Source organism: Ambystoma mexicanum, chromosome 12 (genome assembly GCF_040938575.1).
Source record: "Ambystoma mexicanum isolate Mex_15411 chromosome 12, UKY_AmexF1_1, whole genome shotgun sequence".
In the NCBI taxonomy this organism is placed as follows: Eukaryota; Metazoa; Chordata; class Amphibia; order Caudata; family Ambystomatidae; genus Ambystoma; species Ambystoma mexicanum.
Genome location: NC_090936.1, coordinates 467,587,253 through 467,603,760, shown reverse-complemented (window position 1 = coordinate 467,603,760; position 16,508 = coordinate 467,587,253). Strand labels below are relative to the sequence as shown.

Below are 16,508 nucleotides of genomic sequence, written 5' to 3'. Positions count from 1 at the left end.
GATGGGTGTATTGTCAATAGTAAAGGAGGAGTATTCTTGACTGAGGTTACCCAGGGTGGTGGGTGAGCCGATGAGTAGGAGTTCTGTTTTTTCGCTGTTTAAACAGAGCCAATTGTCAGCCATCCAGGATTGGATAGTTGAATATATAGCCGTAAGATTAGACATGTCAGTCTTGTAGTCACCTATGAGAGGGATCAACACCTGCGTATCATCCGCATAATTGGTGTATGATATGCCCATGGCATCCAGGATGCTAAACAGTGGCCTGGTGAAAAGGTTATAGAGCGTAGGCGCTATGCATGACCCTTGTGGGACTCCACATTTAAGTAGGCTCGGGGTGGCAGAGGCCGAGTCCGAGAAAACTTTCATAGCCCTGTCTTCGGAAGTAATCCAGTCGCGTGCTTTGGGAGAGAAGTTAGCCGCAGAGGCAAGGTGACGGCACAGCGTGTTGTTGTCGACCAGGTCGAAAGCAGCTGATAAGTCAAGGAGTAGGAGAAGTGCAGGTTTGCCTAAGTCTCTCAAGTCGTCCATTTGGTTTTTTAAATCGAGGAGGGCTGATTCCGTGCCATGTCTTGGGCGGAAACCTGATTGCCGCAGGCCTAAGAGTTGGTTCTCCTCCAGGTGTTTTTGGACTTGCATATAAGCCGCTTTGTCGAGAATTTTTAGCAGGAATGGGACTGTAGTGATTGGCCTGTAGTTTCCGGGGACAGTGAGGTCGAGTGATGGCTTTTTGATTAATGGGCATACCCAGGCTTCTTTGAGGTCTTTGGGGACAAGGCCTGATCCGAAGGAGGCATTGATGAAGGCAGTGAGGAAGGGAGCCAGGGCGTGAGAAGTCTTTGATAAGTTGGGCAGGACAGGCATCATCTTTGCAATTGGAGGGTTTAATGGATTTGAGCAGGGTACTGGCCTCTGATTCAGTGATGTCTCTGAATTTGAATGGGGGAGAGGATTTTGGTGCTGGTGAAGTGGGTGCTTTACTATGCTGGCTAGCTATTAGCTTTTCAAGCATTTTTTGGTGGCCAATGAATTTGGCCTGAAGGGTGTTGAGCTTGTCTAGCATTGCAGATTGAATGCTGTTGCACCATTTAGCATCCTTGATGAGCGTGGGAGGAGGGGTAGAGGCTTTTTCCAGTTCTCTGAAGATGGAGAATATTTCTTTGGAGTTGGATTTGGCGTCATTGATCCTAGTGTTAAATGAAAGGGCTTTGCCTTTGATTGTTTTTATATGACCTGGAGATGATTTTGAAGGCCTCCCTATTTGTTTCTGAGGGGTTTGCTTTCCAGGTAGAGAGGGCGGATCTTTTTTCTGAGCGTTGCTTGAGCTGCTCATTGGAGAACCAAGAGTTGGAGTGCTTAATTTTCTTGGCTTTCTTGAGGGTCAGGGGAGCAATGGCGTCTATAGCTTTGGTGATGATACTTTTGAAGGTACTAGCGAGAGTTTCTGGGTTGTTGGAGGTGGGAGTTTGTAGCGCAGGAACCATTAGGAACGGCGCCAAATTTTCTACTGTAAGTTTACGTGAACTCCTGGCAAGTGCCGCTGGGCAGGGGGTCTGAATGGGGACAGAGTCTTTTTTTGTGGTGAGGTTGAATTGGATATAGTGGTGGTTGGACCATGGGATAGGTGTATTGGCAGTGACCAGGATGGAGCAATTGGGCTGGGTGATCCAATCCAAGGTGCGTCCTTTGATGTGGGTGGGTTCAGTAATGGTGGGTGGTAAGGGCTTTGTTAAGCGCTTTGGCGTGATGGTCTTTAGGGTCATTGAGGCCTAGGTTGAGGTCACCCAAGAGGATGGTTTGGGATTTGTTTTGATATTGTCCGAAAGTGAGTGGACAAGGGAGTCTTGGACGTCAGTGCAGGGGCCAGGTGGTCGGTATACAATATGCATATTGATGGTGCAGGTGTGTGACACATTGATTTTAAGTGGGAGGTAGTCACAGTTGAGTCCAATTAGTCCCTGGTGTCCTGGTGATTCCCTAATGCTAAGGGAATTCTTGGCTATGAAGGCGACAACCCCCCCTCTGGTTGGTGCAGTCTGTCCTAAAGATAGCATAATCAGCGGGGATGGCTAGGGAGAGTGCTGGTCCTGAGCTATCATTTAACCAGGTTTCCGCAAATACAAGTATGTCTAGATTATCTTTGGTGATCAGATCGTGAATGTCAAGGGGATGCGCAGGGATAGAGCGAGCATTAACTAGTGCGCACTTTAACGTATGGGCAGAGTGCTGTGGGGTGGGTTGTGGTGTGGTGCGAGGTGGAAGCAGTTCAATGGGCATAGGCACAGTGGCAACATGAATAGGTGCAGCCAGTTCAATGGGCAGAGGCACAGTGGCAACATGAATAGGTGCAGGCAGTTCAATGGGAATAGTCACAGTAGCAACATCAATAGGTGCAGGCAGTTCAATGGACATAGGCACAGTGGCAACATGAATAGGTGCAGGCAGTTCAATGGGCATAGGCACAGTGGCAACATGAATAGGTGCAGGCAGTTCAGTGGGCATAGGCAATGCATAACCATGATAGCAAGCAGGGTAACTAGCGTGAGTAGTAACCTCCATGTTATGGTTTTGAGTCTTAGCTTTTAAAGCTCTCTTAGCAAGTCTTTTGGTACGGTTATGTTCAGTGGAGGGGGCGTCCCTGTAAGTGTTCCATGATCCGCGTACATGAGTGTGTCAGCGGGTGGCTTCACGTGGAAATCTGCTTGCAACTCTGAAGTTGCGGACGTTAGTGGGCAGAGCGTAGCATCGCATCAGAGATGGCAGGATGCGTGAGCGGAGACAGAGGTTTCTGAGAGGTAGGACAGCGGGGTATGTGTGGGTGGGGGGCTCATAGCAGCACTGGCCATACATATAGGCGAGTATAGGCGACATGCGAGGATGTGCGCTCCTAGCCTTACCTCTATTATTGTGGTGGGCGCCATCGAGCGCCGACGAGCAGCGAAGAGCTGCTAAGAGGGATGACGGCCTTTTCTCCTGGCCTTCCCTCCGCGGCTTTGCCTCGCGGCGAGCCTCCTCTCCCTTTAAAGCAGGAGAGGAGGTTGCGGCGAGGTGTGGGGGCCAATCCGGCATCCCAGAGGCTGGTGTTGTGTCCGTCACAGGCACGACGGCCATTTTGGCTTGGTAACAGCTCTCTTTGTTCCTGGAAGTGCTTTTCCGGACAGGAACAGCTGATTGCAACAAAGTCGGCATCAGGTGGGTGGGAGGGATATGTGCAGGAGTGAAAGACTCGACTGCAATGCTGGTGATCCCTCGCAGCGGAGCTGCTAAGAGGGATGACAGCCTTTTCTCATGGCCTTCCCTCCGCGGCTTTTGAACACCTCTACCTATCAGCGGCTGCCCCTAACTTCTAAGAACCAAAGCAATTCCATCTTCATCCCAACTCACCAAGGCCCACATCATGACAACAGGCAACCCACTGACAGACCTATTCAACATGTCTTTCTGAACAGGACTGCTCCTAGTGTCCCTCAAACCAGCAGTGACCCCCCCGCCCCCTTCATTACAAATTGTGGTCAGACCCCTCTATGTGGACAAACGACCAAGTCATCTCAACACACCTGCTCAAGGCTAGGTTAATTGGAAGGATTGCCACAAAACAATTCTAGGGATATAGCAAAAACCACAGCCTTTTCTGACACACAATTGGGCTTCACACCTGGAACAAGCACCAAAATGCTGCTACATACAAGAGAAGACATTCTGCTAAAGCAACCCAACATTCTTCTCAAACTCTCAGCAGCTTTTGAGAAACTTAACTGCTATGTCCTAGCAGGCCTGGAATTCCATAGGGATATCAAGGACATGGCACTGAGATGGATTGAATCCTTCCTAAAAAAAAACACATTGCAAGGATACAAAAGGGCCAATTCACTTACAAACAATGTTCACTGCCTTGCGGGGTTCCTGAAGGTTCCTTGCTATCCCATAGCTCTTTGATGTCTATGGACCTTAAGAAATGCTGCTAACTTCAATTGCTCCAAACATTCCTTGTATATAAAACGTGAACGTCTTTATTGCAATCTTTTCTCTAGTGCTTATGTATATTTTCTGTGACTCACTCCTGTAGGGGGGGAACAGTCTCCTACTTGAAAAGCAGATGCTTTATTTGGACAATAACAAAGCTAATGTTTATATGGTATCATTTGTGATGCATGTAAGACTTTGTACATCAGTGGATTGTATGTCAGATATTTCGTTGATGTGTCAATGTTCTGCAAGGTCTTCATATATGCCTGGATAAGAAACGGCTATTTCTGGGTCCCTTCCATATTTACATGACCTCTTTACTGTCTACACCTGACCTTGCCCGAAGATCCTTGACCACTCCAGGACAGAATTCAACATATAAACATTAATGACTCCTAACTTAGACTATGGGGGTCATTACAAGCTGGGCAAGGGGTTAACGGGGCTGGGAATGGTGCCGGCGCCGTTAACCCCTTACCGCCCTATTACGAGTCTGCTCGCGGGACTCGCAAAGGGCGCCTGGTAAAACCAGGTGCCCTTAGCGGGTCCAGCTAGCAGACGAGGGAGCTAACAACGTGCCTGTTGTTAACGGGCCTGTTCTTAACTCCCTCCCCATTCCCATTGAGCTCTATGGGGGATCGAATGGGAATGGGGATGGGTTCCCTGAATGGGGAAATACCGGGTCCTCCAAGGTTGGAATGGTCCGGTATTTCCCCATTCAGGGAACCCGGACCCGGTATACGGTATGGGGGTACCCATGGCGCTAATAGTGCCATGGCTACCTCCATACTCGTAATGACCCACTATATCTGGATAATGACTTGCAACCCTAAAACCAAAGATTTGCAGTGTGTCTATTAGCAATTCAATCAGTGATGACTGAAGTAGTCTTCCTTAACTCTGGTAAAACTGAAACCTTTCTGCATGGTCACCTCACCCCCACACCATCCCCAAATGGTGGCCAAGCGACCTGAACCTGGCACCAACACCATTAACAGTATGCATAGAACATGCAGTGTCATTGAACAAGGCCCTCTAATTTTCCAAACATATTTTAGGACAGCAAAGGGCTGCCATTTTATACTTAATTTACTGCAGAAAATATTCCATGATTCTTAATATAGGACACAAATCTGAAACGATACAAGCTTTGATCCATTTAAAATTGTACTAGTGCAATAGCATATTGCTGGGTACTCCCACAAAATAAACTAAAAGCTATACAAAACAGAGCAGCCCACCTGGTCTTGAGGATAAGAATACAAGACCGCATATCACGAGCATTGAAGAATCTTGACTCACTGACCATCCAATTGTCAACAGAATGTAAAGTTCTTTTCATCACCTAACACATTCATTTGACATATCGCCAAGGGCCCTGCGGTGGAGTACTGCCTGTACACTGGTCCGCAGAACTTTCAAACAAAAGACATTTGGGAAAAGGAGGCAGGTTGTCACGAGCAACTCACTCCCATCACAAGTTAGACTACAGCCCAGTCATCCGAAATTGAAAAAACCACTGAAAACGCTCCTGTTTAAAAAGGTCATAAAAGAATGTTGGTTCAAGTTGTCTTTTCTCTGGAACACCTTGTGCTCAAATTCTTTAAGCATGAAGGGAATGTTTGCACTCTGAATAATACATATGAAGAGCCAGTTTAGGATCCTAGTAATTAAATAATTTTCATTGTTTTAATAGCTGCTTTTGCAAACTAAGACTCAGGATATCATTGTTTTCCCTGTGGGCACGCAGCTGTCAGTAACAGCGGGGGTGGTTCTAGCACCCACGCACCTGTCAATGTGAGTCTCCCCCACTTAAGAAAGAGACGGGGATACAGTGTGAGGCAGAGAGTAGGATCCCCAGAGACCCCCTTAACCCATTAGAGAGTCTTCTTTGGGTGTATCAATACGCTACCATTTATTTTCTCTTTGCCATCAATTCTCTTTGAAGGGCTTGCTTGATAAGGGCTTTTATTAAATTAACGTTTTCTCTTCATAATCGAGCAGTTGTGACACCCAAGGACGTCTCTGAGCATAATTATCATAAGTACTTTTGCTTTTTCCCTAACACAACTTCTTAGGAATAAGCAGTTGGCATTAAAAGAACGTTGAATTATCTTTCCATGTGTTCGTTAAGGAAAGCATCAGTTCGGCGGAACTGTATTTGTTACTTTTGTGATCTCGAATGAGGGGGGGGGCGGGGTCTTTTTAAAGTTGTTAGTGCCACTGAAGTGCATTGGTGTTCTGCTTCAGGACAGCCAATGGTTTACCAAAGACATGCCTGTTTTAAGGGAAATCTACAGGAAGGGAATTGATGGTGCTTTTCTCTGTGATGTGTGAAATATTTTACATGACTTCTCAAGACTCTTTGTTCAGCACCGCGACTCATGGTAGGGACGGTGCTACTTTTGATTTGAGTGCAATTGTCCTGCCACCAGCATCAGATTGATGTTAGCACTGCTACAGTGAAATCCTATCCTATCCTGTGTGGCTGTGCTGATTGCTCATTGTTGTTGTATGAGGTATTGCTCAGGGGGGTAATGACTGGAAGATCTACCAGTGATCATCATTACTACAAGTCCCAGTCCCCCCTGTAATCATTGAGATAACTTGATTTTCCTACCGTCATTCCCTGCAGACTGAATAGCTCCAGTACAATCAGGACCATGAATGAGGGGAGTGGGGTTCAAATAGCTGGAAGAGGAAGGACTAAACATTTGGAGAGAGGAGATGGGCTATAATGATTGCTTCTCCCTCTTATTCTTTTATTCAGAAGGTAGCAGGAGCTAGTAAGTGCCTGTTGGGGAGATAACCCATTCCACTTCATAAGCAATGTGAGGAGGAAGACTGATAAGGAGGTAATAAGCCGTTGCCTCTGCTCTCTGTCCTAAACCTGATCGTCATTTTGGAACACGCCATCACAGAGAGGGGGATCTTCAGAGTGAGGAGGAAGAATCTGTAGAAAGGGGTCATTCTGTCGAAATCTCGCAGACCAATCATATGATCACTGTGATTCTTCAGATGCAAAAATGCAACATAAAATACCGATTGCTGCGGTGCTGCAGAAGGTACCTGCGAACCAACGTTTTATGTTTTTGCACATTTTGTAAACTGCCCAATTAAATTCTCCCAAACCGTGAAGTAAAATAATTAACTTGTCCAGGGTTTTCCCATCTATTTCATTGCATTTCTGGCACCTACTTAATAAAGTATTTATCCATATCCTGTGATTCAATCACAGACAAAATCTATGGATGAAGCCTCTTGAGATGCCATCGGCGGTGGAGGGGGTGGTCATAGAGCATACCATGCAACTTCTTTTGCCACTAGGAGCTCTACTGACAGGCGACACCAATGAGTAAGTAGGACTAGAGGTATAAGAGGACACTAAATACATGAAGATTGACTCAAACCTTTCACTCCTGCTCATGCGCTTGCAGTGTCTAGCCTGGAGTCTGCAAACAGGTATAGCACATAGGGCGATGATGAGCAGACAGAACCAACCAATGAGAGCTTGGTGAATCAAAGTCCTCTCCGTAATGTAGTGCAAACTCTCGATATGGAAACCAGACAAGATTTAATTACCATATGGAAGGTAGAGGGACCTGGAAATGACAGGTACACGGTTATTTATGTTATGTTTGCTTTACCGGACATAAATAAGCAATTCCAAACGAAAACAAAACTGGCAATTGAACATCACATATGATTTTCTATCTGTTGGTTAAAAAAAACGGCTCTAGCAACACCAATAGCCTTGGCTTTTGTATTGTGAATATGTTTTCCTTTGTGACAGGTATTGCCATTACATTCCAGGGATGCCCACCATTGGCCTGCTTTTGGCATCATGTTGATATGTGGTTGCATTTTTTTAGAGCTATTGCCATGATATGCCCAGGTGCTACCACTGATGCAGGGCTGGACTTGCAAGGCTGGCTGTGCTGTTGCCCCATGGGCCAGAGCTTCAAAATGCACAAATATAATTGAAAAAGGCGAAATCTTTCAGAATCTAACCTGCCACAAAGGAACAAGGTGCTGCAAAGCCTGCTCAGATTCTGTGTAAATGAGGCAAGGCATTTGTCTGGATTACAGCACTGCTGTAGGGGGGCATGGGTGGCCCCCACATATGTGCCTCCAAAGTGAGTGAGGGGGGAGAGGTCTAGGCCGCAGGGGCATGGTCATACGGCCCAGTGGCAATGTATGCATTTAAATCACTGATTCTGTGAGCCTGGATGATAATGTTGGCACCACTGCTCCCCATACACCAATGGTCTGTTACGATCCACAGCAGCTTATCACGACTCCTACTTGCCAAGGAAGTAAGGATCCATATCTTATTAGAGTTTGTCCTCAGTTTGATTCTGTCCGAATGCTTCCCCTATGTTCTGGTGAATTTCTTGATCACCAGTGTGTTCATACAAAAAGAGTTTAATGGCACCCTGAATAGCACACATGGATGTTACTTCTATGGTGGTTATAGAAATGGCCGTAGAACTGTTTGTGGTACTTAAAACACACATAGAAAGATGTAATATTCAGGTATAAATTATTAGAAGACTACAAACTATATGGGTCATTCAGAGTTGGACAGATTTTTTAAAACCACAAAGAAAGTTGGCAGCTTGCCAGCTCCGCCGGTGGTATTTCTGAAAATCTGCCCTACTCAAAGTTTGCCACCAGCAGAGGTGGTATTTCTGCAATACCTCCAGTGCTATTTTGGTAATACCACCTCCGATGATGATAAAGTTGAAAGGTTTTTTTTAAAAAAATGCAGTCATTTTCAGCATCATTATGGAGGCAGAAACGGACTTTGTACAGTAGTGGCTCATGTCATTAAACACTAATGTGATTTTTTTGTATCCACAAAAGGGTCTATTCTGGTCTTTCTATGTATTGTATCAGTATGGTAGTAAGAGGAGGCAATCAGAGATGCCCACATTTTTACCCCCACAACATGGCCCTTTGTAAACATTGTTTTCACTCTTTTGAAGGGAAGCACCTGTGCTTTGTTTCTGTGCAGTAAAAAGAAAGATTTAAAACATCTGGGTCCAGTTTGGATCTTTTATCTCCGCTCAAAGGTGGAGGTAAAAATAGATGGATTTTCTGCAAAAAGTCTGGCTAAAAAAACACAGCCTGTATTCCAATCGAATACCACAATCGTATTTGATCAAACTCTGAACTGGGTGGACTGTAAAATCAACCATATTTGCCAAATACTGATGATTTTACTTTTACCACCCAACTCTGAATGACCCCCTAAGTCTGTGATCATTTTTCGTTGTTTTGTCCAGAACACTCTTCTTTAATGTGACCAACAAAACACACATGCAAATCAACACCAGATTCAGATATATAGGTGCAGAGTCATATAATAACCGATGCATCCTTCCGCCTCCATTTTACACTGTCACAAACACACTCGAACACATTACCTCTGTCACAGAAACTGAAACACCCACACAGACACACACTCCACCCTATTGAAAAACACAGATAAATATAAAATGCTGCTCTTGCTCCCTCTCCATCACCAGGTACAAGGTGTATTTCTCTTGCAGTTCTCTTTGCTTCAGTGAGTTGAAATATGCAGTCAACTTTCCAAGAAAGTGCAACTTGGGAGCACAAAAAAAAGTCATGTTCCCCAGGCCGTCTTTCGCTTTGCATTATTTAAATGTAGACCCCCATAGCCACAATCACAAGCAAGACCCTGAACGTGGCTTCTTGTCATGTCTGGCAGAGGCTGACTGGCAATCCAAGGTGATCTACTGTCTAACTGTAAAACAGGGCAACGGAAGGTGGTTGGGGAAAATGGGCTAGTTGTAATGGGCAATTAAAGGGCATTAGTGACAAGGAATTGGTGACTGGGGAACGTGGGCAAGCGAAGGAGGTGCATGCACGGTAAGGGAAGGGGATTGGGTAAATAGCTAAAGGATGGTGCAAAAGGGGAATGGAGGCCTGAATGTTAATTGCAAGACACAAGGGAGCACTGAGAATGTGGTGCAAGGGATGGACACCGGAGGATGATGAGTAAGGAAAATAGAGTGAGAGGAAGGTACACATCTGGAATGGTAGGTCCACAGGTTGAATGTTTCTGAGATCTATGTTTCACCTGCATGCCACTTCACCCGATTGTGGGACTGGTTCGACACCCTTTCTATTCTCTAAGTGATGCATACTTACTTTATGAACATATGTTTCAACTACTACTTCACTTATATTTGTTCAAATTGCTTTGTCATGTGACTTGGTGCTTTGAAAGCACACAGAATTCTAAAGACCAAGATTATAATGATAGTACATTTTCATTATAATTATAATTATAATCGTATTCTGTTTCTCAGATGTATTTGCCTCGGGATATAGACAATTAATTGGCTTCCCCCTGGCAGATACACTGGTGCTTTGAAAACCAGATTTATTGAACATGATACTAGTTTAGCCCTTGAATAACAACTTTGTAGAGAGCACTTTATTTTTGTTTCTGATATAGAACATGGAATAGGAGAAGATGAAGTTTACTCTGCTTTGTGAATTGGAACCTTTGGAACCAGGACGAGAGGGCTCACATCACACCATCCACACTTAATACATTGTTATCCTGAGCAAATCACTTTTAATCACTGTACCTTATTTTCCTTAACTATCTCTAAAGAAAGCCTCACTCATATGGGTTTATTCTCTATAGTGTTACTCTATAAATAATTATAATTTTAACAATGTATGCGAAGCATACTGGAGAGGAGGCAGGATGATATGTCAGGTTCTTAGGCTGTGGAGGTGGGTACAGAAGGGGCAGGTATGGGTTTCGCGTTGTGGGCTGGGGAGGCAGGAAGCCAGGTATGGATCTTGTGTGATGCCAGCTCAGGTTTAGCTCTGAGAGCAAACCCAGACCCCCTAGTTGGGCAACGGCTCTGGGCTACCAATTAATTCTCTAGCTGTGCCACCTGTTTACATTGTTCTAAAGATGCAATGAGATGGGAAGAGAGGAGATGTAGCCTGCTGTGAAATTCCAAACTGTAACACATAAATAATTGTGCTCAAATCCCAGTTTTTCAAGTTTAGCAATTATATTATCCAGGTGAAAATGTTTTACTATGTTTGGTAACTGAGAGAAGTTCCAGCGATCTGGGTCTCTAAGAAACCACAAACATAACTGAAAAATATGTTACATAAAAGGAAAGTAATGTCTACTATAAATACTGGGGGAGAGGTCGGTATTGAGTTTACTTGATCTGGAAGTTGGGGCGCTGCCCTGTGGGCTTGGGCCATTGCACTATAGGCCAGAAGTGTAAACTTGCCCCCAAGGCTAAATGTTGCGAGTCCTCCCGTGCACTGATATGATAGGTTATTTATAACTTGCTTAATACCCAGAGCTTTCTAAGCACAGACCCGGGGATCAAACCTGTGTTGCTCAGTGTTGTCTTGCTTCCAAGGGGAGCACGTTGCCCCTGAGCTATCCTCCAGAGACTGAGGACAAGGTAGGGATGTGAATATACTCAGGTAGTCATATCATATGGCATGCATTGCCATTTTATACCATGTATTGTTATAATATGCCCAGGTACGGAGACCAAGTACCAGATTTTGCCATCAAATGCTCGTAAACTCCATCAGTTGACAAGCATTGCCATCAGACCTGGCAATTGCCATGCAATGTCTTGGTACAGTTTTACATTGGTTGGAGTTATTGGTGTCGGGACGCCCTCTCTCCTGCGCACCTCCTTTTTGTTTGTATCTGAATCTGCCTGCAGCCTAAATCCTGGTTTGTCAGGGGACCAACTCCAAGGTTCCCGATTTGTTTGAAGATTTGTGGGGATGACAAATCCGTGGATCAGTTGGGCGCTGGTTGGTTGTGTTAGTCCATAGGGTCGCAGTTGTGCGAGTTGATTATATTAATGATGAAGTCAAGTGTTTGTCATTACAAGAGTTATTTATTTCTTGGTTAGTTGGCACCAAAGAGAACATCATTGTAGTAATGAATGACAATTTTTTGACAAGGTGAATAGCAACACAGCCAACGCACGTTTCAACCTAAGTCTTTTTCAAGCCCAATTGAGTTTGGGGGTGAGCTCCGGAGAGTTATGGACTGATCCTCCCAGGTATGGGCGCCAGAGGGACTGGGTAGCCAATCGGTGCCGGAATCGGCAAGTGATCCTATGTCCGAGTTCTCGAGAAACTGATCCACGGATTTGTCATCCCCACAAATCTATGTCTTGGTACATTCTTCTTTTTTTCCAGGTCATGCACTGATATGCCCAGGTATTCACACCATGTGACAGGTATTGGCAAAATAAACCAATATACTCTATTGTCATCTGTTGCACTCATGTAACTGTCCTTTGCCAGGGAATACCGCCCTATGCACAAGTTCCCAGACCATTTGAAAGGTTAAACCCCTCCCAAACCCCCCCCCGCCCCCCGCCCCCCTCCCCCGATTAACAAGAGAATGAGTGGGAGAGGGAGGGGGTTCAATGTAATTGTCGCGGGAGGATAGCGCAGGGCCTATGCACTCGCCTGGGAAACAAGACGATGCGGAGCAACAAATGTTCGATCCCTTGGTCCGCTCTTAGAAACCTCTGGGTATTAAGCCCGTTTAAATAACCAATTACAATTACAAAAAATAATACCGCATTTTAAAGCCTGCAGAGAAACAGCCAAAAAGAATCTGTATTTTTTGTGCTCTCTGCTTCGTGATCCAACTGCAACACACTGATGATGCCCTTGCTCAGAAATGATGCGCCTGGCATCTCTGCCTGGACAGCCTTCATGGGCAGGGCTAGACAAAGTACAGCAGAGAGAACTCCAATGTGCTTGGAGTAATTCTGAGCGCGCTACACTTCACACAACACACTATTGCAGCTTTTTGCTCTTACTCACTGTAAGACTTACATAGTTGGCAGACATATGCATTCCATTTTACTGCCTCATTGCAGTACCAGGAGCCTTTGCTAGGTGTAGTGGTGAAGTGTGCATGCATCTTTAATGCATGCTTGCCCTGAGGCTGATGCACACGTTGCTGCTCTCTGTGCATACCATTCTAATCTCCAGCTGATCTACTCAGTTCATAACCTCACCTTTTAACCAATATGTGCTTCGATTGACAGCTATTTATCGCTAGATTCTAAATATGAATGCCAGAGCAAGGATCGATCTGTTACAAGGGCTGTTGACAAGCCACCCAGTTCTCCATGTGGAAATATCCAGTGTATTGATGTTCGCCTCATTATAACGAGCGGTATGCAGTGTTTATAACAAAAGAAAAATAACGACACACTTTTTTAACGACGCCTTAATAACAACGAAAAGTCTTTTTTTATAAACGTAGATATGGGGCGTGGGGTAAGGGATTAAAGGGGGTGGGTGTAAATAGAGGGAGGGATAAAGGGCAGTATAAACAGGGGGCCTGGACCCCCCAAACTAAAATTAAAAAATCGTTATTCAGGTGTCGTTTTAAATGTGTGTCGTTATTTAGGGTGTCGTTGTAAAGACATGGAACCTTAACGAGCGCCTTAACTATTCTATGATTGCTTTAAATGCCTGGTTGTAAATGCAGATATAACACAAACTTGATTTTGATATTTAGAGCTTTAATTGCAATTGGGATACAGAGGTTTCCTGCTGCCCAGGAGGAGGTTGACACAATCACAGGGCAAGGCGTAGGCCCAGCACACCCCTCTCCGTCACCAGGCTACCCCTCTGGCAGCAGCGATGGCCCGAGATCTGCAGTGTATTTGCAGGGCTGGGAGGAAATTGACATGGTGATGGTTACCACGGATAGCTCAGGGGCAGACGCATGCCACTCTCCTCTCTATGGTCCCATGGAGGAACTCTTCCTGTGGTAGCACGCCTGCCTAGCTGCCTGGATCTTCAGCAGGGATCTGACCATCTTGTAGTGGGGGTCGGGGGGGGGGGGGGAACAATGGAGGTACCATGTGTCTGACCGGTGCTGGCTTCATGTCTGCTTCCACAATAGCATACATATCTTGAGGTACACAGGATGCCACCAGCAAGTGGCTCCGCTGAGAGGGAAGGCGGTACCACCTTTTGCTCTTCTTCATTTCTTCATCACCACTCAAGCTTTATTTCTGTCAGGTCTCACCTCCCTACGCCCTGTTATCCTAGATCAGCTTGGTTTCAGGCTTCTCTACACTGCTCTTATGTCTGGCTTCCAGTTCCTTTTGCTTTTCAGTTCATGGCCATGAATTACCTCCACAGTTTAGTTTCTACCTCTCAGCCGCCTCTGGCTTTACTTGACTTTCCACCTGCACCACCGCAGATGACTGGTGGTGGTGACCTTTGGCCATCCCTTTTCCCCCTAATATCCCATCTACCATTGTCACCTTCAGTGTAACTCTTTTCCTGCTTCTGTATGTCATTCCTTATTGTTTTAATTCTCTTTATGGTATACATCACACCTTACAAAACATTTGATGAATTCTTCTTACCTGGAGTGCCACATTAAATACACTACATTTCTTTTTTTTTTTAATTCAAAACGCGCATTGCCATAATTTCCCACATTTTCACAATGCTCTTATCAGTACTTTGTGGCGAGTTAATAGTGCAAATGAGCAGTTAAATACATTCACAAAAATGAGAATGCCCGATGCCACCAACGTGTCTGAACCTTTTGCCTAGTGCAATATGTATGCGTGTGTGTGCCAGTGTTTGGCAGCGAAGATCAGCGGTGGCGATGGGCACTATACATCGAAGGTGTGAAAGGGAGTCTTTCAAAGCTATGATGTGATGCCCAAAATGCAAGGACGGCCCACTATACTGGCGAGCTTGCCTCTTTCAAAAGAGTACCAACCAAACCTCTGTGAATAATGGAGTTTTATTTTTTTTAAAGTACTCTTGCACCAATGCAAAGTGTAATGATATGATACGATATGGCATTTATGATGCGCCTGTACACAACTGTCCCCAGGCGCAACAAGACAAGGAGGGGGAAACAAAGGGAGGACAAAACAACAATCTTACTAGGCCTTGTGTCATTCAGATCGCGCAAGTGCAGGGAAGGGGAAAAGTGCCAGGGGGACGGGAAGGGGAAGTGCAGGCAAATCACAAGTGCAACCAGCGGGTGGCGCAGAAGTGCAGAGAGAAGGGACTGTAGGGTTGCAGATACAGACCCTGAAGTGCAGGCAAATCATAAGTGCAACCAGCAGTTGGTTCATGAGTGCAGAGAGAAGGCACAGGTTGCAGATACAGACCCTGAAGTGCTGGGTAGTCCGGAGGCAGTGCGAGGGCAACTGGACATGCAGGAGCCTGGGCCCGAGTTCAGAGGGTTACCAGGTGACCAGTGCACAGAGCAGTCGGGGGCATCAGCAGGGGAGAGCAAGAGAGAAAGCAGAAGCGAAAGGAAGGTCTTGAGTTGTTTCTGGAACCGGAGGTGGCTCTGCTCAAGTTTGAGAGAGGCAGGGAGGCTGTTCCAGAGGGATTCTCTTACAGTGCTGTGTGTTTATTTATTTATTCATCAAAGGTTTTACTGAGCCCCAGCAAGTCACCTTAGGGCCACGTATGATGTATTGAGATGATTCCAGGCCTCCTGGTTACTAGAGCCCGTAAGCATACCTCAAAGAAGTCCTCGGTCTTCTTCAGGAGGTGCTTGAGCTCGGTGAGCTCCAGGAAGTTCTGCTTCAGTTGCTGCTGGTTGTGATTCACCTCTTGCAACTCGCTGTCCAGCTTCTCCAGAACGGTCTGTTTAGGGAGTCAAAAAGAAAATGTCAACTTTACTGGGATTGTTCTGCCACTGTGTGTCTGCCCTCGCTTGAGAAGAAAGGTCCTCTGTGTAGTGACACCCACTAAGTCCCTAGGTTTCATGTGACTTTCTATAAAGGGAGCAAATCCACGGATAATAATCAGATTGGAAGAGAGGATGCAGCAGAGTCTATGACATTAAGTACAATGGGAATAGGACTTGGGCACTTTGCTCAGGATGGAAATGAAATACAAGCATTATTCTATGCTTCAAAAAAATGATTACATATGTTTAAGATCTACTATGTACCGTCAATTGCTATAAATAAAGTTTAAAAAAAATCTTAGGTAAGAGTAGCAGGTAGGTCAATGCCGGCACTGACAAGGTTAGGCAGAGAATGGCCCTCCATTGGCCTGGCTTTGATTGGGCAGTTGGAGGAGTGGCTGATGCTAATGAGCCTGAAAAGCTTCAAAACAGAACTACTACTGATTAATTGGAAACATCAGCTAATGACACTCCATGTTGCCTACCCACCAATCATCGCCCAGCGCACGCAATATATCTATCTCCATGGGACTATAGACCAAAAGCATCATACAAAGGGACTACTTCCACACCAAGCTGCTTAGGTGCATTCAGCTGCATCTGAATGAAGCCCACTTGAACACACTAACATGCAGCCACAGTGCAGGAAAACCTAACTGCAGCCTCTTACCAGCTGATCTACTAAGGGAAATAAGTATCTCACTGTATACATTCTGAAAAACATTAACAGAGTTATCGTCCAAACACATAGAAGAACTCTCTTTAACCCAGTGCTGACACAACCTCACTGGCTCCCAATACC

General features: G+C 45.4%; 1 protein-coding gene across 1 annotated transcript in view; it reads right to left on the bottom strand.

Moving 5' to 3' along the window:
- Positions 1-16,508, bottom strand: part of LOC138513675 (V-type proton ATPase 116 kDa subunit a 4-like) — a 241,387-nt gene that overhangs the window by 160,673 nt on the left and 64,206 nt on the right. The window contains exon 5 of the mRNA XM_069628738.1: positions 15,535-15,660. Within this exon, the coding sequence (XP_069484839.1) occupies positions 15,535-15,660 (126 nt within the window). The remainder of the gene's footprint in view (positions 1-15,534; positions 15,661-16,508) is intronic.